This window comes from Acipenser ruthenus, chromosome 21, assembly GCF_902713425.1.
Source record: "Acipenser ruthenus chromosome 21, fAciRut3.2 maternal haplotype, whole genome shotgun sequence".
NCBI classification, from domain to species: domain Eukaryota; kingdom Metazoa; phylum Chordata; class Actinopteri; order Acipenseriformes; family Acipenseridae; genus Acipenser; species Acipenser ruthenus.
This window is the reverse complement of record NC_081209.1, coordinates 22,890,631-22,913,334: the sequence shown is the minus strand read 5'-3', so window position 1 is coordinate 22,913,334 and position 22,704 is coordinate 22,890,631. Positions and strand designations below refer to the sequence as shown.

The window sequence follows — 22,704 nt, the reverse complement described above, 5'->3', positions numbered from 1 at the left end:
TGACTTAGTTTCTTATTGTTTTACCCAATTTGGACAAAAGTATGTTCTACATATTGTATGTCATTTTTTTGTATTTAGAAATGTATAAATGTTTTATCGATTTCAAAGGGCAATATTGTTGTGAACTGTTCAGAACAAAATCCTCGGACAGTTTCACAGCGACATTTAAGCTATAAAAAATATACCTGGGGTACAGTTTCTCCAAGACGAGTCATGTGTTTTATTGGCAGCTCGTCTTGGGTTAACTCTCAGATGGCAGAATCTCAGTAACTTTCAAAAGCCTCATGTGTCAGTCCTAAAATCATTGTATTTCACTTTAGCATTCCTCGGGGTTACATTTTTTCTGCTGAGACCATCTTAAATAAGAAACAAAACATCCGTTTAAATAGTACCAAAAACTTTGATTTGGTGGTGTGAGGTTGATTGTAAAGCTTTGAAATTGCAAGATGCTTTCTTTCACTGCCCTTTGCGAGGATTATATATTTTCAATGTCAATTTGCAGGTAAAAGGCTATCATGCAAAATGGAGAGGGGAAAAAGTAGAAGAAAAACATATATATTTTTTTAAAATATAGATATGCTGTAATCTATTTCATGATAGCTGGAAGACTTTAAGAACATACAGTATGAGAGGAAGGCATCGGCAGAGTTTTATAGTGGAATACTTAAGAGTTTAAACTGTCTAATCTAAGTCTCTTCTTTTGGTAATTAGCAGGTTGTAGATCACATTCTGCAACTATTGGTGTTAACATTATTTTTTAATATATACATCACGTATTTGATGATGTTTAAATACTCGTTTAAGTGTTTCATTTTTGCTGATAGGTAAATTGAAGCTTTCCTAAATTACTGTTTTATGCAGCAGTAATGTTAGTAATAGACAAGCAAATTATAGTTGTTTTGCTATCTCTCTGAAAACGCTCAAGCAACGACTTGCAACCTCTTCTGTAAATATATATATATATATATATATATATATATATATATATATATATATATATATATATATTCAATCTTAAAATGAATCACGAGTCTGATAAATACAGCTATGATAAATATGATGATGAGGATGTGCATCATCAAAAACTGATGTTTAGGGGTGTAACATACTGTACAGATTCCATAAGCTTTTATTCCATATTTTATAAGCTTATTTTGCCCTAAGAGAGAAAATCAATGATGAGAATAGTGAGTTGTTAGGATCTAAGCTAAAGACGGCCACTGTTTCAAGATGGACCAAACCTGGCGTTTTACTAACTTTCAAAGACAAAAACACACTAAAGACTCACACGTGCACACTGTTCTAGAAGCTGGTTTTCAGTCCACTTCTTTACTGATTTAAAAGACAACAGTGCTTTGCTGTTTAATAATAATAAAAAAAATCAAGAGAAGTTTCAAAATGAATGATTTGCACGATGACATACTGGGTGGTAGGTTTTAATTATTTTGGTCAGGCTACAAATTTATTCCAAGGTTTAATGTTCTGTTACTTCAAGTGGCGCAACCAATGCCTGAATTGCTTTTAAAATAATAACATGTTGCATATTTGGCTGATATACAGTACCTATTATGTTTGTTGTAACTTTGCACGTGTACCTAGTTTAACACAATGTATGTGAACTCCCGAGTGTAGAAACACTGCTGACAAAAGAAAACACCACCTCAGCTCTGTATAATACGGTCTAACACATGGCATAAAAAGATACAGGCTATGTCTATGACAAACATCAAACTTTCTCAGAATTTAAACACTACAACGTAAAATGAAACGTGTACAACACTGGGGTGAAAGGGGAAAAAACTCCACCTACAAACCCACGTTCTGAGGTTTACCAGACGTCGCCCCGCCCAGCCACATGTGACCACCCACGGGATGACTCAGCTGACTCGTCATCTAGCGTCAGTTCGGAGTCGCACAATTATGAAAAAGCTATCTTCCGCTGGAGCTGGAGCTGAAGCTGAGGCAGACTATCCTAACGGCAAACGGGCTTTCCTTCCACGGCACACCGAGACCACCGCCGATAGATGGCTAAAAGCCACGGAAGAGCTGTTCTTGAGTTTGAACGGTGAAGAGAATGGTACGCAACACGGGGAATATGTCTGTTTTAGTTAGCGTGGAGCACAAGAAAGGTTTGTGCGTTGGCGTGGGGTAAAGGTCGGTGTCACTCAGTGAGTGGAATTTGCTGGAGTCAAGTCGGTGCGCGCTGTCAAGGCAGACAGAGGTGCGTGGGGATTGCTGTGTTGAATCTCGCCGGCGAGCGCTTTGTCATACACGAGTATTGGCTGCTGTCCGTATACGAGTAGTGCTTGTCATTGAAGAAAACACAAGCCCTTGGAAATCTATTTCAGTATTTTAATACAGAATCTGAAAGGCGCACGTGTCTAAGGTGTCAGTACAATTTCGAGGTGTGTAAAATGCTAGAGTCTGATATGAATTCTATTTGAAATGATGTCACACAAGACTACTGCAGTTTGCACGTATGTAGTATGATGTGCAAAAGTGTTCAAAGTATAATGACTGACTGGGTTTTATTTTCACTTGCGGTCAGGCTACGGGTGCTTGCCACAGTGACAGTGCCTGAGCGCATTTGCCCTGTGGTAAATTAGTGTCGCTACTTTCAATAGCTGCATGGACCCCTTCAAACACATGTTTTACCTAGGCTCTGTGTTATAGATTCTGCATGTCCGGTTTCAACACAGGGCTGTGTTTCGCGTGCATTACTAGTATCTATGTTGGATATTGCTGTTACACAGTAATACAGTAACTGTATTTCTAGAACAGCAGTTGTTTCTGCTGAAAATGATTGTTGGGTGCATTTGGAAACCGAATATTCCAAGCCTCAAAAGTAGGGTAGCTTGTTTGATCAATGCAGTGAAGGCAAAGCATCATTATGTCAGCACCCTGGATTCTCATGCTAGACATCATGCAGCAAGTTAGAAGATGCATGGCTAGAGAATGAATAACTATTTCTTCAGGTCCATATGGAGCAGCATAATAAACTAGGTCTCATGAAAAACGTGTCTTATTTTAGGTTGACGTGAAGCATTTAAATGATAGTTGTAATGTTTATTGTATGCTGTATAAATACATATACAGTCATTGAGTAGCTGGATTTGCAGTCATTACCATTTTGTTACTCATTTTTAGGGCTTTGCTTCTCCACAGTTTAATTTGAATGTATGCTATGTAGTTCTTCATTATAAATAATAAATCTTGGTGGATGTTGAGTGACTGAATGCCTGCCAAACCTCGCAGCTGGCAATAAAAGTGCAGTACCTTTTTTTGAGCAAGTGCAGTGACATGTGACTCTTTGCTGTTCTCTTGGTGATAATCACATGATTATGAATCTTGTTGTGAAGGTAAAGGGGCATGAGTTAAAGAACACACATAGAGAGAACATTACTAATATAAGCTGATCTGGTTGAAAGAGATGTTGTCATGAAACTAGAATGTACTTCCTCACCACATTAACATTTTACTGATGCATTACCACTGCCCAAAAAATTTGGTTTCTATAATGTGGACAGATACTGTATAAAATAGTGGAACTTCATTGAAATGGAAGGAGAGTCACTTTTATAGTTCCTTCTGCCAAGCTGGAATAATATACATATATACATATATTGGGATTTATCTGCAGATGTAGAGCTTGGATTAATAAACCAAGGGCATGACTTTATTGGAAAACAACTATATTGGCACAATTGTTTGAATTCTTCCTTGCAGATCTAGACGCTCTAAGATACATGTGCATCTGTTGACAGAGAAGCAAAATTGTTGAAGAGCTTTATGAAACTCGCTTTACTCATAGAGTGAGATGAACTAGGGAATGCAATGTATTTGAAGTTTAAAATGGAATGGCTTCATGATGGGTTATGGAGTGGCAACATTGAAATTAGATATTAAAGCCAACTTTGGTTATAAGTGATCAAAATATAAAGAATGTATATTTCTAACATTTTATTTTACAGTAATGTGCAGAATTATGCCAGCACCCTTTTGTAGCTAAAATATTAGTTGCAGGCAAAATGTCTTGAAGAGGCACACACTCGTTCTTTGAAAGCTGGCGGGTCCTGAAAATACCTTAACAGACAAAAAAGGGTATTTTCCCCCCTGCAGGACAGCAGACTTTAAATGACTTCAGCTTTATGCATTGTGTAGTTCCTGGATCGTGCAGTTCATCTGTTGTCCCACGGACTATTGTGCTGTTTTTGAAAGGACTGTTCTTCTTGTGGACAACAGGGAAAACAATTGTGGGTGAAATTGCTTCACCAGCTATATAACACTGACTGAAGCCACTTTCTAGAGCAACAGTTAGTATTCAGAAAGTAATAAACTGGCAGAAAAATCTGACCGACTCTGTCCAGTTGTCTTGCTGCAGATTACGTGTAATTTTACATGTAGCAAATACAAGAGGGAACAAGGAATTAGTTTTCTGTATTTTAAATGCATGATGAAAGTGAGAAATATCAAAGTACAATATTCATGTCCGACTAGATTTTGTGGAAAGAACTAAGAATTAAGAACCGTTGACCTGATCAAATCCTAGCTTAGCCACTCGCTGTGTGGCCTTGGGTAGTAACTTGTGCGGTTGAGATCCTTGATCAATGACAGCAACACTAGTAGCCGACATGTTTGTTCACTTTTCTTTGGATGTGTTTCTGATGGAACAAATGCTTTTTTTTTTCATAAACCCTTTTGGTATTTGTATACTGTAATTAAAACTTTGGCTGCTACTGGCTTTATTCACCATATGCATGTACACTGGAATGTATCTGCAGATGTAGAGCTTGGCTTAATACCTGCAGGGCATCGTTTCTAATTCCTTCTGGTCTCGGGTAACTTTCTGTAATTACAGCACACCAGTCAAACTGGAATTCTCTCCTTGAAGTGTTGAAGCTCTGCTTTAGCAGGTCCTATCACTTACCTCTTCATGTTGCACAGGTCATACAAGAAACGTTCACATGAATAGCAACTACAGTAGCTTGTTGAGAGTTGTGGGAAGGCTTAATAGACAGCTATTTACAGTACACAACAGAAACAACACAGATAAACTAATAGACTGAGACAGTGCCCTTGGTTTAAAAGGGATATTGACATATTCAGTTAAAGAACTTGATTTCTGGAATGTATGCATCTGTTGCACTAAGGTTATAGTCATGGGTTACAAATTCAGCTAAATTTTCTTCTCTCTGTACACAGTAAGCCATAAGTTTTACATGTTTATAACGTGTGTGTTTTTCTTACAGTATTGTATTCCTGCAGTGCGAATATAGGAATAGCCCAGGAGGCTAGTGTAGGAAAGAGAACAGATGAGATTCAGGGTGGAGCCAGCTGAGAAGATTAAGACTGCATTCAGAGTCTGAATGAGAAGAGGAATAATGACCACAGTTACCATCGTGTATCCAGCAGCATCAACCAGCTGAGTCATGAGAAAACATTGTAGAACAGCAGGATGGTTTTAGAGAACATTTAGAATAGACGTTCTCTTCCAGAAAGAAATAATAAACCCAATAAAAATAGAAGCTTAAGAAGCAGTATACGTAGTCCGAGAATCTTCTGTACGTTTTTATAATGTCTTTCATGTAGGTTGGTTCAGTATAAAAAAAAATGTCAAAATGAAACATGAAAGCAGAAAGCAGAATAAAAACACTTGAGAAAGTATCAAAGACTTTGAGTCGCTTTTTTGTCTTTTAGTGCTCCAGCTCTGTGTTTGTGTTAACTACAACACCAGCAGCAGTTGTAGTTAAAATATAGCTTCAGAGTTCTGTATCTTAAAATGGTGATGCAACCAGGAAAATGAATGGGAGGAAGTCAGCATTAGCAGGTGTTCCTAATGACATCGCGTACACATCAGAATGCAGCCCGGTGTAATCTGTTCAACATACATTGATCCACAAGGTGTACAATACCCCTGATTTAGGGATGTTTCCATTTTCTTGGGGGGGGGGGGGATAGGGAATGGGATGTTCCCTAGTCAAGGGGCTAAGACAGTGGTGTGGTTCTACAAAAATGTGCCCAGGTAGGTTCTTCCAGACGGTGAATGAGGCCCATCAAGTGTAATGAAAGGTGAATCTATCCCAAAGTGTGAAAGCTGAAACCATGCTAAAGATTTCTTGTTCCAGCACTATCCAAGGTGTATCTGGACTCCAAGAAATAATAATTTCAAACAAAAAGTAATTGAGCTTCAGGTGGTACGGCTTTCCTTGCTGCCTGAACGTTTCAGTTTGTTTTCCTGATAATCACGTTCAAGATTTTTACCCTCTCACTTTTCATTAATACAAAAAATTATAATCACTCTACTGTATTTTACAAATGTGATACATTTATCATAGTTTTCTAGAACAAAATGTTCTGTGTGTGACGCGTCAGTACGTTTCCAGGGATATCTGTGCTGAGTGTTGATTTGTAGTTTTTCTTGTTGCTTAACAATAGTGATTGTGTAAGAAACAAATAACATCATTATCGGTGACACAGCCTTCACTTTTAAACACCCCAGTTAAATATTTTAATATTACCCCTGGTTGTGCACATATTTCATGGTAAACCTTATGGCTCCAGTCTCGAAGAGCAGGCTATTTAGTAATAAATGCCTAAACACTGCCATCTGCAACACAGTTGTATGGTGTATGTAATTCAGCTTGTCATCCCAGTTATCTTTATGAGTCAAATTGTATTTGTCTTTAAGAAGGAACCCATACATTACTGCAATGGGTGAACTACACTGCATTGAAGTGTAAATGCATTGCAGTTCTTTCCTGACAAACCCTTGATTTATAAAGGATTGGGCTCTTGTTTTTCCTTTACAAAAAACCCTGCCTGTATAATATGTTGTTTTTTTATCCTAGAGTCATACACATTTTTCAACTAAAAAAGTATCCTTTTGTTTCTTAGGATTTGGGCTCATTTTTATAATATGTAGGAATATATTGTGAAGTGGGCCGGTGTAGTTTGAAGACACTATAATTAACTTGACTCTCTCAGATGATATGTTTCAACATCCTGAATCTTATTTTGTGCTGGCTCGCAGACACAGATCACAATGTTACCTGTAAATTATGAGCGTGGAGGACAAGAATGAGTCCATTCTGTGGTGTCATTTGAAAACAGCATGGTATCTCCAGGCTTAATTATAAAGCTGCAGGTTTTCAAAAGGTGACTGACTTGGCATTGTTTTTTAACTTCCTGGTATGCAAGTAAAGCACCATGAACTTCCCTAAGACCTTGCACTAAGTATAAACTTTATTTTTATTTCAAGTGTAATTTTATAGAACGTTTGTTTGCATGCTTTATCGATCTATTCATGAAAATGTAGTAACTTTATTTACCAGCCCTACTAAACCTTCAGTGGAGTATTTTAATGATATTGACAGTGGCACATCTAAATCCCATCAACCTTTAATTCTGTATGAGTTCCACTTATGTTTTCTGCTAGGGCTGATATTCACTCCCTTAGTAATTTTACTAAACTCAATAAAAATACAGGATGACGGAATTTAGATCTTATGAGCATTAAAATAGACCCCAGTAAATGTATCTCTGCTTCCTTTATCATGTGCATTTTTTCTATGTTTTTGAAACCTCTCTGAAGGTGCAACTATAAAGAGAAGCCCTCTCTGCCGACTTGGTCTGCAGATATTGATGCCTGCTAATCCTTATTTTGCTTGACATTGTCCAAGTGTAGTGGAAATAATTTTAACTCTATCGTTAACAGTTTCCATAAAACAGCACATGCTAAATAGAAAAGGCTGTTTTGTGCTTTCAGTAAAGTTTCTTAAAATCAGATATCTCCAGGCCAAATTTTAATAGACCAGAAACTTGCAGTACTCCTGACCCTATGTTATGGTTTAACAGATACAGGGGTTTACAGTAAGTAAGTAAATGGTGGTGGCTGGGTCCCTAATGATAATGAGCCCAGCAGTGCATTGAGTTCAATTAGGAGTGTCATTCCATCTGATCCTGGGCAGCAGAGGTATGGAGCCCCTACTAAGAGTTCTTGTTACCCTGCAAAAGCTCAAGGAAGTCATCATTTTAGATTTGGACGCCAGCCTGCATTTGTAAACACTGTTTTCCTTGTGGCGTGCAGTGTGTTGAGAATAAATGGCACCCTTTGAAGTCCTGCCGCGGCGCTCTCTTTGCATGCTTCCTCCTTTGCCCTTCAGATTCTCCCATAAGGAAAGGGGAATGTTTCTGAAAAGCCTGTTGCAGTATTGTACTGGAAGCTCTATTCCCAGTACATGTTCTGTCCACAAAAAAAACACCTCAACAGCAGCACTGCAGCTGCTTGTGCTAGCCTGACCTGTTGCTTTACACCATCAGAAGACTAGAAGCAGTAATTCAATGTAATGCCCTGATAGGCACTGCAATGCCCATCTTGTGTTGAAATCAGTTCCATGCAAGTACATTGGAGTGGTATGCAAATAATGAGGCCTTTCATATGTAAATACTTGCTAGCTCTTGGTTTTACGACCGTTTAAGTTTGGGCAATTTCAAATATTAAGCCTCAATAAAAATTGATATATGTGTTTTGCACATCTAAATAGAAAAAAAAAATAATATGTACGTGAGGTTTCCATACATGGTATGCATAGTTGTACTTTGTTTGATCGAACTTAGAAGATGCATGCATTGTTATTCAGCTTGCAACTGTTCTGATTTGTGGTAGCTATTTATTTTATAATGAGATTCATGGGGTGTGAATAAAGATGAGAAGATAAAGTGCTTGAGGCCTGCAAGTATTGCCTGTAGGGAAACTGTAGGTGCAGCTCTGTGCACTGTGATGGTGGATGAGCTTACTACTGTACAAGCCTATGGTTCTAGATCACATATTAGTCCCGTGATTAAGCACATGATGTAAAGAAAGCAGGTCTAAAGAAGAATTTAGCGGAGATTAAAATGCAGTAATACACATTCAAAAGATAAATATGTATTAATTATTACTGCAGGATTTGAGGAAAAATCCCCTGATGTGTTTCTTTTTAAATGTTGACCCAGCGGTAACTGCTACTTGTTAGGATGTTTAAATATAGCACTCTTCTCAAACTTATTTGGTCAGAACAGACTGTGTTTCTGTTGGTTTCTTTGAACTCCCCCTATTATAATGTAAAACATCCTAATTTAAGTGTATGGAATGTTGCTGCTTTGCTCCTAAACTTTGTAGTGGAAGCTTTGTATTTGGGGAGTTTTCATAGATGAGAATTTGAACTGCTTTGGGGGAGAAAATGAATAAGTCTAGATAAAATATCTGTACCGCAATCACTGGCATTAAATTAATGACAATCAATTTTTTATGAAGACACAATTGCAGCGTACCAGTGATTGGAACAAGTTAGACCGATTAATGGGGACTACAGCTATGGCCAAAAGCGTTGCATCACCCTCTAGAATTAACACATTTTGTTTCATGAAGTTGAATGACACCTGCTAAATGTTATGTTAATATATTAAATTACATACCACTTTGTAGTTTTCCATATAAAAAAACTGACAAATTGAAAAATGTTACATTTCGAAATCTAACATGAAACACTGTACTGCTATTGTGGCTTCTAGACTTCTGCGTTATCATTTTGTAGTTCCTTTGACTACATGATGTTAAATAAAAAATCTAAATTATGTTCATATAGTTTTGGTTTTTTTAAGTATGTCTCAATCCTAAAATTCTAGGTGATGCAAAACATTTGGCCATAGCTGTATAAACCCTTCTTTACTAATCTGATCTGTAGAATTCAATGTCAGATAACCATATAAAGGGATCCCTATACAAAAAGACACATTTGTATTACATCAAACATATTTAAGTGAAAATAAATGTGTCTTTTTTGCGCACATTACAAATAAAGTTTTCAGATATACTAGTCATTTCAGAGGAAAAATTGAGCTACACAGCATTTAATACCGTACTTGAGAACCGGACTCGAGACCACCTCAGGGGGCAGGTTCTAAATCCGGTTCTAAATTAGATTGCATCAGGTAGTGCGGTTTGTCAGAAGTGTGGACACTGCAATAGCAGACTTCATTTTTTGTGTATCCTCCAGTATCCCAAATTGCTTTCTTATATGTTCTGGCACATAGACATTACAAATACAGTACTCAGAACAGGCGACTGAAGGATTTGAGAACGACTATCAACACTGTTGTACTGTGTACAATTTCTGAGGCTTGTTGTAAAATGGTGGATCATGGAGCTATGTGATCAGATGCTGAAATCAAGGCACATTGATATCTGGAGAGATGAAATTGGTCAAGGAGAACTTCAGAGTTCAAAACGAAACGCACACACTGTGATAAAATGGACCCTGTGTTTAAGAAACAAAGCCATAACGTTCATGCTAAGAAGCACTATGTCTTCTGTGGGCATGGGCTCCATATTTGATGGGTTGTAAACATAAAATACAGTGCATGGTGGGATACTATTGTATTCATTTCCACTGTTCATTGCGCTGCTAGGGACTGTAACCAAACTATTTTAATAGTGGTTGTATGCATTAGGCTCGACTAAACATGAAACGGTTCTTTAGTGTGGACGTTTTGAGCTGGATTCATTAAAATGTTTTTGAGTACGCTTCTCAAGATCGGTTATGTAGTGTGGACAGGGCCTAACTTTAGTCGACTAAACCTGCTTAATCCACTAGTTGGACACATCAAGTGGACTAAATCTGGTACGCTACAATTGACCCTCTGTGTTTTAAATTGCATGTTTTTTATAGGTTTGCTTTTGGTAAACACACAAAAGAAAGCACAGGAAAACAACTGGGTTTGATGTGCCTTTTGAAAATCTCCAATATGTTTTCCCACTGTAGCTAGACCTCATCATGTTAGTATGATAACACTAACTTTATTTTGCTCTTGGGATAGAGGAGGAAGAGGGTGATTAATTTTTCAATGTATCTTTTTCCCTTCAAAAGTAAACTTTAAACTGTGTTCTTGAAATTGTAAGGCATTGACATTACAGCAGGTTAAAAGGACACTACCTGTGGAAAACTGAACAGTTCCGTTCACACTTAGAAAATGATTAATTGTACCACATTCTCGCCGAGAAGACGACCTAGGAAACAACTTGCACAATGCATAACTTAAACTAACATTCAGAAATTGTGTAATTACACTTTGCTCAAACAACACTTCCCGTGTAATATGCATTACAGAAAGTACAAAATGAAATGTTCAGGGAACAGCACAGCTCTACTGAATGAATTCAGTGGTTGTGTTATGATTAAACCTGTAGTGAATGGCTAGCCGTACAGTAAACTTAACAGCCAGTGTTTTCCTGTATATCTCAATCAATACAATTGCTGGTTGGTGTATTTTTATATTGTATTGATATTTGATGCCCAGAAACATTATTCTGCTCTTTCATGGACCTCATTACAGTGAATTGTAATTATATTTCTGGAAATACCAATCTGCTGCTGAATAATAAAAACAAAAACGGTACTTGTTTTGTGTTGTTGTTTGACTATCAAATACTCAATGATATATTATGTATTACAATTGCATTTGATCAAGTGGTTGTTTTTTTAGCAGTAGGTTTTCTTTTTGAGTTACTGTCCTGGGATTTCTCAATGGAAACAGTTGGTTTAGGTTAGTTTAATGGCTGGGAATATTTATTGTAATGTTTGCTGATCCATGGAAGGGCACCAAAGATGCAGTGAAGCTGTTGATCAGATAAGAGGTTTTAATTGTAATGAGCCATGGCTGATGCAGTGAATGTTCCCAGTTTAGCAGTACTTAATGAAAGCACCCAGCGAATTAGTATGCCAGCGTAAAAGATTGTATCTGAACTTGAATACCATAATGTAGGAAGAAAGAAATGAGCGAGGTTAATTATTACTGCAGGGGATTTGTCTGAAATGACCTCTGGTATAAAAGCTGTGGGAAAACTCTCCTGTGGTACGTTCGTATAGCAGGTAGCAAAAATACTACAGATTTCTAGCAATGACAAAAAAAAGGTTCTATTTTATTCATTCATATTTTGATTCCAGCTGCATGTTTAACCATTTAATTGCAGTATGCAACATCATGCGCCCTCATTGCTAGACCACATTTTTTTTCTTCATACTTCTTTCCAAAAATTGGCATAATCAAAATAGACCCTGCATGTCCATGCCTTGGCTGGTAAGAATTAAGAGCCCTGTTTTGATATGGCACCTAGCTGCTACTTAAATGGCTGTTGTCTCTGTATCGTTTCTATTTTAAGAAGCCATCATATCGGAAATATTTCCATTAGAACTGCATTGATAGCTTATCAAATCTGTGGCAACGCTGTCCTTTCAAAAAGAAGTATGTAGCAGTGTATATTCTCATGGATTGGATCACAGTGCTGTGAAGCTAGACTAATCTCTCAATGCATATTCACATCACGGCAATGACAGTCCTTATCACTAAAGCTCTAACTGTTAAGTGTTTGCCCTTATGTAACATTTGCCCTCCTCTTTTTGGAAAGTTGACAACAGTTTAATAATTATGTGACTTCAGTAAACGCCGCTTCAAATGGTCAGTCCATTTCCTTCTGGAATCATGAAATGTTCCCTCCTATACTATTAAAAGCAGCCCTTTATCAAGACCATTTCACTTGACCCTCTTTGGGGGTTGTGTTAGAAGGACCACTGTACGCGGTATATGTTCTGTGTGCTTATTATACAGTGAGATTTTAAACCTAGAACAGAGATACAGCATACAGTGCTACATAGTTGGACAATTTTATTTTGACTGGAGCAAAAGCTTAATGATGAAGTTATTAGCTGGAGAGGCTGAATATCCACTTTCCACATCTTTCACTGACAGTTCTGAGGAGCTAGCGATAGCCTGGTGCACTGTCTTGGCCTACATTTTTTTCTGATCTTGGGAGAGCTGTAGCAGGGTAAAGTGGGCCTCTACACTGAGAAAGTACGGAAGTCATGCAATCCTTTCTAACGTTTTTATCAATCTGGATCTTGCTCTGAGTGAGTGCAGCAGAACTAAACGTTTTGGGAGTGTGCTGTTTGAGAATTAATATTGTTTAATGCCTTATTCATATAATCTCCCCCTTTTTTTATAGCCTCAAATTCAGTTCAGAAATAGAAAAGAAGTGATATTTAGTTTTCATTCACACAATTGTTTGTTGGAACACCCTCAAATTAAACATTTTCTGTAGCTGGAGGTCTATTTTAATAATCTAAACAGTGATGGATGTTAATACAGCCACTCTTTTTATATCTATTTTAAGTGTTTTCTAAGGGCTAAATACAACAAAAATGCAATGTAGCCTAGATGATATTTGTTAGGCAAGACAGGTTGTTTTGCAAGAGAGCCCAACAACAGTCTGTATTTGATGCAATACATCAAAGCTGAGAAAAAAAAAAATACCACTTTAGACCACTTTACTCGTCACACAAACTGTCCATTTTCCATCAGCTGTTTTAGATAGCGATTTGTTTTCCCTCCACAAATGAACCCACGTAGGCAGCTGGCTGTTTTTTCTAGGGAGGTTTAAGGCATTAGCATTTAGACTTTGACACCTAAGCAAGACTCGTGCCCAGAACAAAAGGAAACATACAGTACAGAGTGGGAGAGTTTTTGATTCTTTAGGAAATGATTGAACAACACCTATTATGTTCCAGTATTCTTCATTTGAGGCAGAAGATGTACAATTTCAGGTACATTTAGTTTATTGGGACACTGTTTTAAACTCGTTACATCTGTTGTGTTAGGTCTGTATGTTTGTTGGAATATTACTGATTCTTAGATCTAGTTATGAATCGGGTAACGTTATTTTTGTTTTTCTTTTGGAAATGTTGAACTTATATGTGTTTGCAGAGTACAGCATCTTGCTCTGTTAATCGCCATTTTATGCCTGTGAACCTATCCCATAGACCTGCAGTGCAAATACAAAGGGTTTCCTCTGATTGTAGATGTATTTGTTAATTAAGCTGCCTACTGATCCTTTAGGATTTTGATTTAAATCCAGGATTAGAGGCTTTGTTCATTTAGGATGTACCAAATGTGCATCAGAAATACAGATTCTGATAAGATTGGGTTTCATGGGATTTGAGGTGATTTAACAATTTGTCATCTGTTTTAAATATGAGCCTGCTTATCTCTATTATATCAAGGTTGACTAAAAGCATTGCATAGCTAATTTATGAAAAAGGCTGTTGAATGACAAATATGATAACTCATTTTTTAAAAACTTTTATCAATGGATTGGTCCCCTATCGCATTTAAATTTTGCTATCATTATCAATCTTTTTTATCTTGCACATCATACAAGGTAACCAACTGTCCCATATATCATTGCTTTAGGCTGTCTTTACACATCTGTGTGCGAACAGAACAGAACATTACACTTCAGTGCTTCAGTTTTGACATCCACTTATCGTAGCGTTCTTTTAATAATAATCCAACATTTTCTTTCTTCATTTGCAGTCCCAGCAATCCTGGATAGAAAACACTTTCACCAAGAGGGAATGTGTGTACATACTGCCAGTTTCAAAAGATCCCCACAGGTAAAGTGCTTTCACAGAGCTATCGCCAAGTCAACCACCAATGTTGCTGCTCATGGGATTTGCCTTTCTTGTGAAATATAATGCAAAGTCCAGGAGGTGCTGCTAATTCTAAGAAATAATCTTATTCTTAAACACAACAATAAACTGTTGTTTTGAGTGTGCATGGTGAGAAAGGGAAGGGTTTTAGAGTAAAGGAATGAATACAATGGCATTGAATTACTGAAATAAAGGCTTCCACTGCGTTTGTTATACAATACATTCTTATGATAACACAAGCATATATAAATGTATGTATACTTAAATTCTAAACATTAAGACCATTTTAACTATACTAAAGCCTATTTTAAACTAAATATGGCTTGGTATTCATTTCCTGTAAAATTTAAGAACCTTTTTTGTCCACTGTTGGTGAGCTAGTTTATTTCATAAACGCACAGGTTTTCTGATGGTAAAATATTATTGGTACTTCACCAAATCCTTAAGTGTACACTGTACCTAACGAGCCAGTCTGCTGTAATGGTGTTCTAATACTGACTTGTTGCATTAAGCAACTGGGCTGGTCTTCTACATTCTATCTGTTAAGAATTCCACTGGAAGGTGATCCTTTAAGCTGGAATTTCTTTCCTGCTGAAACCAAGATAGGACTCGTTTTAAGAATGTGTTAAATAATCCTCAGGGTAGAAGTGTTTCTAGTTTATATTTACTTATGTCTATTGTATAATTGTAGTCAATTTTAACCTGCCCTATAAAAAATAAAATGTAGGTAGGTAAATTCATAGTTTTAGACATCAGGAAAATGAGATTAAACCATTGAGAGTTCAATTCTGAAGACTTAATATTGTTTACTCTCTATTCCAGTATGGGGATACCAGAGGAATGCAGTGTGAATATTTACCTGCCTATTTCAAAACTTTTATTGTATATCAGTGATAGGGGTTATCAAAATAATGTGTTTCTCTTTGTATGTCACCTTAAGCTATTGCTAAACTTGGAGAAATATGTTGACATGTATAAGCTGTACTGATTAATCATCATAGGTTAGTCCTCTTCTAATTTTAATTATCTTGTGTATTTCTGGTTTGACCTGCTCCTCCTCCACCACAACCACTCCTCAGTTAAAAAAACAAAAAGAAAACATTTTTCTATTAGTTATACAAAGGGCAAGATTCTCAGAGCTATTTACTCCAAATCATCATTAGAAACAAAAATTCAGATAATAAAAAACACACCCAATAAATTTAGCAAATGTGTGAAGTTGGAGTGCTTTCCTTTCAGACAAAAATAACCCTAATGACGGTTTAGAGTAAATAGTTTTGAGAATCTGGCTCAATGTTTTTAGTTCTTTTGAATTTCCCAGAATCCTAGTTCCCTATATATGGTATATGATAATAAATAGCAGCACTGCACTACCATACTGAAGTTGTATAAAGGGTACTTTTCCATTACGGTTTCGTGAGTTGACTCTTTACCTTCTTGTTTTATTTTTTGAAAACACAATGGCGTTACTTAACAACATATTTTTGTGATCAATCATTTATTGAAGATCGGATATAATTCCACAGAAGAGCACATTGATTCTTTCTACAAAACAATAGGATCATGACTCCTCTCCCTGCTCAATGTTTTACAGACAAGTTGAAGATTACGGACAGAATAGAATTCGCATTTCCATTTAGACTTGGTAACTGTTTATTGGATTTTCAGTCTATTGAAAACAAGGGCTGGCCTTTTTATTTATTTATTTATTTATACATTTTCGCAGTCATCCAACCATTCATTCACACACCACTCAATGTTGGCAGCTTTCTTGTAGCAGTACTATTGTTAAACTCATTTGACACACATTTGGTGATGCCACAGTCTTTAAATACTGTTGTGGTGCAAAAAAACGAACCGTATTAACTGGTTTTGAAAGCAATGTGTTAAAGTATAGAAACCCAGTTAAAAAGTAAAACAAGAGTAATGTATAATGATTTTCTTTCATATTTTATAAAAGGAATGCTTGCATTACTCTCTTAAAAATCAGTAAAATAATGCAGCAGAGTAATTTTTTTTTTTTAAACGGAATTCTCAACTTAAGTTTTACCATTTTCCTGCAAATTTACAGATATTTACTGCAATAAAAAGTCTGTTAGATAGACTGCTTTACACTGCTGTATTTTCTGTAATTCTGGAGTGTGTAATCTTTTAACTTGAAAGATCTTGCTCTTCTGGAAAGTGGAAAATTGAATGTGCAGTACTGTAATAAGTGAGCTGTTAAAGATGGCCATTTCAAGCAGTGGTGTTATTTAAGTGAAACAAAGCTATTCCCCAGGCTTTCTATAACCCCCTTTATTGCATGTTTTGTGACTTTGCAATTTGAAATCATTTTAATGAGAATGCAGAACTCAAACCAGTTTTATTTATTGTTTGTTTTGCCCTACACAGATGCCTTCCAGGATGTCAAATTTGCCAACAGCTTGTCCGGTAAGTTTACTTTCCCTTTCGATTTAAATTATTCTTTTAACTCATTGTTTTACTTAAGAGAACCCAGACCCAAATTTAACCCCCTTTCTTAGTGATTAAAATCACCTCCTTTTTTAGTAAATTTTCTATTCATGCCATAAATATTATTTTATTTTTATACCCTTTTATTCTTCTCTTTTTTTAAATTTAGTTTTGTTTATCTGAAAAGCTATATTCATAAATATTCATAAAAGTGTTTATGTAGAACATTGGTTACATTGCCTAATAGAAAAATGCAACCAAAAATCATAACTGTACACTTTTGCTTTTTATTTTTCTATCTTTCCTCCTCAACTTTTTTCTAACCACCCTTGGACCCGAAATGTATTTGTTGGTTAGTGGTTGATAGTCGTTGTTATTTTTCTTCTTTTGAAAATGACCCCTTTGTCTTACGCTTTAAATTCCACAAGGGCTTGTAACCCGGTTGCAGTTGTGAGCAAAGCAAAATGATGCTACTTTTCAAACGTACTTGCTTCTCCGCTATACTGTAACCCCTCAAAACAAGCTGCTTGCACTGCTAATGTGACCGACAGGAATTCCACACACCAACAAGTCTGAACTTGTGTCACATCTTGAACGCTTGGTCCAACTGTGCAGGAAATAACTTCAGTTCCAGGTGCTGTGAATCAGGATGTGCTGTAATGAAAAAAATGCATCTGAGTTTTTTACAGACCTTTTCCAATCAGGATATTCTCAAATGCTGTGTTATTATTATTATTATTATTATTATTATTATTATTATTATTATTATTATTATTATTATAACATTTTACAAGAACAATCTTTTTTTGAGCTGTTAGACTTTTTTTAGTTCAGAATATTTAATCTCTTTTGGGTTTAACATCCTAGTTTTTGAGAGTTTTGTAATTATATATTGCCTTTCCTGCTGAGTTAATAATAATTATTTACCATGTTACATGACTAATGGCCTTTCTTTTTAACCACGGGAGCTGCTTCTGAGGTGGTTAAGGATCACAGGAGATGCGGACATTGCTGTGTAACTGTGGCAACTTACACAGCAATGCAGATCACATTTCTAGAAGAAATAGAAGTTTCCCTAGTGGTAATCTTTCAAACTACACCATTTTAGTAATGCAGCTTTCCTGAGTCTTTGCAGAATCAGACCCAGTTGGAAGAAGGGCGTTAGTTAAACATGGTCAGTAATGATCTAAGCAGCAGCAGCACTGGAGGGCGTGCATTCCTAACATTGCTGTGTGTTCTGGTAGGTGTTGCTGTGGGCGGCTGGTCAGGCAGCATGCTGGCTTCACCGCCAGCCTGGCCATGAAGTACTCCGATGTGAAGCTGGGTGAAAATGAAATGCCCGAATTGGAGGAGTGGTCAGTGGAAAAACATACAGAGGCAAGCCCAACCGATGCGTATGGCATCATCAACTTTCAAGGAGGGTCCCATTCCTACAGAGCCAAGGTTCGTCAGAGTTCACAGGAAAAAAAAACAAAAAAACAACACAAACACTTAATGTACTATACTGCCAAATTATGAGATCAAACTATGGAATTCTCTACATGGCTTGACATACTGTATTTAAGATGTTTAGAATATATGGGTGGTAGGTTAATAGTACAAACTGTTTCAGACGCATCTTTTACAAGAAGTGGGGGGTGGGGGGGGGGGGGGGGGGGCAAACAAGCTGTAAATTAAGTTCTATTAAAAAAATACAACAGAATCTTTTTTTTGTTCCCTTTTAAAAATGAGCTGTGTCTAAAACTGCTAGCTACAGCCTAGAATGGTGCAAGTGGAAATGTTGCCAGCTCTGTGAATCTCCATTAGAAATGCAGTTTAATCCACTCTTGCCATGTCTCTCTCAATTATATTAAACCAGCTTCAAACCTAGGCCTATACAGGTACAAAACATTAAAGAAATGACGACTGCATTACCAGTCATCCATTATTTAGCCGACTTAAACCAGGGATATCCTTCACATCAACTAGGGCTCAGCTATCACAGTTATTTTCAAGTCGGACTGAATCCGGTTTGTTTCCTCCTGCAGTATGCACGGCTGTCCTACGACTCTAAACCCGAATCGGTTCTTCGCCTCATGCTCAAAGAATGGCAGATGGAGCTACCCAAGATTGTCATCTCTGTCCACGGTGGGATGCAGAACTTTGATCTCCATCCGCGCATCAAGCAGGTTGTTGGCAAAGGTCTCATTAAAGCTGCAGTAACAACAGGAGCCTGGATTTTAACTGGAGGAGTCAACACAGGCAAGGAAAAAATAAAACTAAATTGCTGGTAAAGTCTGGGTGAAATAATGAGAGGGTATTTTCGTTACGCTGTCATCAGCAGAAACCAGTCTGTGTGCAGTCGGCAATCTCAAACCACACTGCAGAATGCCTAATTAATGCTGGGCCTCGCTGTCTAGTACAGATCAATTAGCCAAATTGTTATTTACATTTAATTATAGCTCCTTTTTCAATTCATGACACCCCCGCAAATGACATGCATTGCTAAGTTGCACCTGCAATTTTCTGTTTGGAGCGCTATTCTTTTTCGATTGCAATGAGTAGGTTTATCTTTACATTACTGATCTGCTAGTTTATCAAGCATCCTTTTTGGTTTTGAATGTTTTGGTATCACTATGAAGAAAGTAAACAGGTGCCAGTATTGCATGCTTTGCCCTACTATTTTTTTTTTTTCAGAAAGACAGAGAAAAAGCCACATCAGTATTATAAACCTAGTATGAAGCAACTTAAGGAAGAAGCAGCAAAATATTATTTTCTTGCCGGTAAATTACTGTATTCCTTTCAAACGAAATGAGGACAAACTTATTTAAAAAAAAAAAAAAAAAGGCCTACAACTTGCTATTGTGCCTTCCACAAACATGTTTTTTTGCAGTATATAAATATGAAAAAAAGTGTTTAAGAGAATTCCTCTTTTTTTTTTTTTAAACAGGCGTTGCAAAACATGTAGGTGATGCCCTCAAAGAGCATTCATCCCGATCATCTCGAAGAATTTGCACTATTGGGATCGCTCAGTGGGGGGTGATTGAAAACCGAAACGACCTGATTGGAAGAGATGTGAGAAACTTGCCCTGATTCTCTTAATTGCTGATTTAGGTTATGCTATTCGGTATTCAGAATCAATATAAGGGTTTTTTATATATTATCTCCGTTTGGATTCCAGGTGGTCGCCCCATACCAAACCCTGTTAAACCCGCTAAGCAAGTTAAACGTCTTGAACAACTTTCATTCACATTTCATTCTGGTGGATGATGGAACAGTTGGAAAATATGGGGCTGAAGTGAAGCTACGTCGAGAACTGGAAAAACATATTAACCTGCAGAGGATTCATGCAAGTAAGAGAGACTGTGTGTGTGTGTGTGTGTAAGTGTGTGTGTGTGTGTCTCAGCAAGCTAGACACACAATGTAATAAGCAAGTTAAGAAAAATAATAATTCCAGGTATTTTGGCTTTTAGTGTTTAGTTTACATAGAACATGCCACATTTCACTTTTGTAAGATTACTAATTTCAAATAAACAAACCTGTTTCTTATACAGACAAGAATATTATTTTGGTGGCTATCATTAAATCAGCTGCAAAGATTCAACTGGTATTGAAAATGTAATATGATTTTATAAAAGACTTCAAGTGTATTTTTATTGCCTACGTTGTCATATCAGAAACCAAGGTCATGGATTATAGCATCATGAGTTATTATTAAATGATTGCAAAGGCTGTTTTTATAGTAAAAAAAAAAAAAAAAAAAAAAACACCCCAAGAAACATGTTCTTCACATTCTAGCACTGGATTCTTGCATTCATGTATTTAAAAGGTTTAATAATATAGAAGCAGACTAGCTCTGTTTTAGATTCTTCTTATTCCTGCTTAGTTACCGAACATTTGGGATCTATCCAGGCTGGCTTTTGCAGGTGTAGAAATTACAGGCCAGTGAGTTGGAATCTTGTAGATTCTAGTGGACTGCTGAGCATATGTGGTGAGGCACTTGCGAAAAAATGTGCTGAGGGCATCTAAAAAAGGTATTGCAAACCTATCCAAAATAATAATCTTCAATCAATAAAGGCATGATGCATCCTTTACATCATGTTTGTTACTGAAAAAAAAATCAGGGAATGTGAATAACAAAAAAAAAGCTTAGTCCTATTGAAATGCTTTATTGCCATGAATTGATGCACATAAGACATTATTTGACAGAGCTTGGTAGAGTGAGGGAGGGGTACAAGACTAGGATGGGATTTTTTTAAAGTTCAGATTTTTTTGGTACATGCATATTATTCCAACCGCTAAGTTGCTGTGGAAACTTGTATTTTCTTTCTTAACAAATTCACACTTTTATTGTAATACATTTTTTTAAAACCTCTTTGTTTCAAGAGATTGCTTGATAGATATATTGTTTTAAAAATCTATTTACAGTACGTGTTATTTGCCTTCAGGAATTGGTCAAGGTGTGCCAGTGGTGGCGCTCATATTTGAGGGCGGTCCCAATGTTATCCTCACTGTGCTGGAGTACCTCCAGGAAAGCCCCCCGGTCCCGGTGGTGGTTTGTGAAGGGACAGGCCGAGCAGCTGACATCCTCGCGTACATTCACAAGCAGACTGAGCAAGGAGGGTAAGGGCTTCACCACTTGTGGTCAATTCCAGAATAAGGCCCCATGAGGCCTAAGCAGCTTCCAATGACACAAGAGCAAAGATTTCACACTTCAAAGAACGACCTGAGACCAGAAGTGAAGAATAAAACACAGCCAGTCCTGCTTGAAGGACCACTAAAATACCATCTAAAAACAGTCAGCTGGTCTACATGCAGGTGCTTTAATAATGGGGGGGAGCTTAGTTTAATATTGGTGTTCTTTTAATGCAGGTTTGATTGTATTAAATATATATAGAAAGATAGATAGATAGATAGATAAACCAGTTACTGGCCATCACTGGCCAGTAGACTTCTGAAAATCTGAAGTATAACAACTGAATATAATCAAATACGATATATGTGTTCCATTACTAGAGGACTACCGGATGGTGTCGAAAGTGAGATCATTTCAACTATTAAAAGAACCTTCAACTTCAGTCAAAGTGAGGCTATCCACCTTTTCCAAACATTGATGGAATGCATGAAGAACAAAGAATTGGTGAGAGATGCATAACATACCACTTTCTTAAACTATTTAGTAAGTTGGCTGGGTTGTCTGGGAGTTGCATAGTTATTACTGTCTGCTTGTTCTTCAATGACATATTTATTATGGTACACACCTGCTTATTACATTAGGAAGCTTACAGGATCTCCTGATTTACAGACCATTTGGAAAACCCAGCACTATCTTCGTATTGTAGAATACATGTTGTGTTTTTGTATTAAAGATAACCGTCTTTCATATTGGGTCAGAAGAACCCCAGGATATTGACGTAGCAATTCTAAGAGCGCTGTTAAAAGGTAAGTTTCAGTTTTGTTTTTTTAACACATTCCACAAAGCTAATAAAACCAGTTCAGACATCTCCTATTGCATTGGCAAAACACTTTGAATAAACACAAAATTACCTGTTTAACACATGGTCACAAGATCACTGAATGCAAAGGTTACGTGCACATCTTTCACTTAAATGTTCTTGCTGACAGTTGAAGTACAGCTTGTCCACTCTTGGGTAGACTTCTTGTCGTTGGCTTGTTCTTACCCAGTCTTGTCACGTGCCCCTCTTCTGTGGATTATGCTTCTTAACCGAAGAGGGGTGTGAGCCAAGCTTTG

The 22,704-nt window shown here is 36.9% G+C and overlaps 1 protein-coding gene across 1 annotated transcript in view; it reads left to right on the top strand.

Moving 5' to 3' along the window:
• The first annotated feature begins 1,870 nt into the window (after positions 1-1,870).
• Positions 1,871-22,704, top strand: part of LOC117428052 (transient receptor potential cation channel subfamily M member 7-like) — a 43,298-nt gene continuing 22,464 nt past the window's right edge. Inside the window, exons 1-10 of the mRNA XM_058995089.1 lie at positions 1,871-2,077; positions 14,407-14,486; positions 16,914-16,952; positions 18,218-18,416; positions 19,001-19,214; positions 19,903-20,027; positions 20,134-20,305; positions 21,401-21,575; positions 21,969-22,092; positions 22,322-22,394. Coding sequence (XP_058851072.1) covers positions 2,075-2,077; positions 14,407-14,486; positions 16,914-16,952; positions 18,218-18,416; positions 19,001-19,214; positions 19,903-20,027; positions 20,134-20,305; positions 21,401-21,575; positions 21,969-22,092; positions 22,322-22,394 — 1,204 coding nt within the window. The 5' untranslated portion in view covers positions 1,871-2,074. The remainder of the gene's footprint in view (positions 2,078-14,406; positions 14,487-16,913; positions 16,953-18,217; positions 18,417-19,000; positions 19,215-19,902; positions 20,028-20,133; positions 20,306-21,400; positions 21,576-21,968; positions 22,093-22,321; positions 22,395-22,704) is intronic.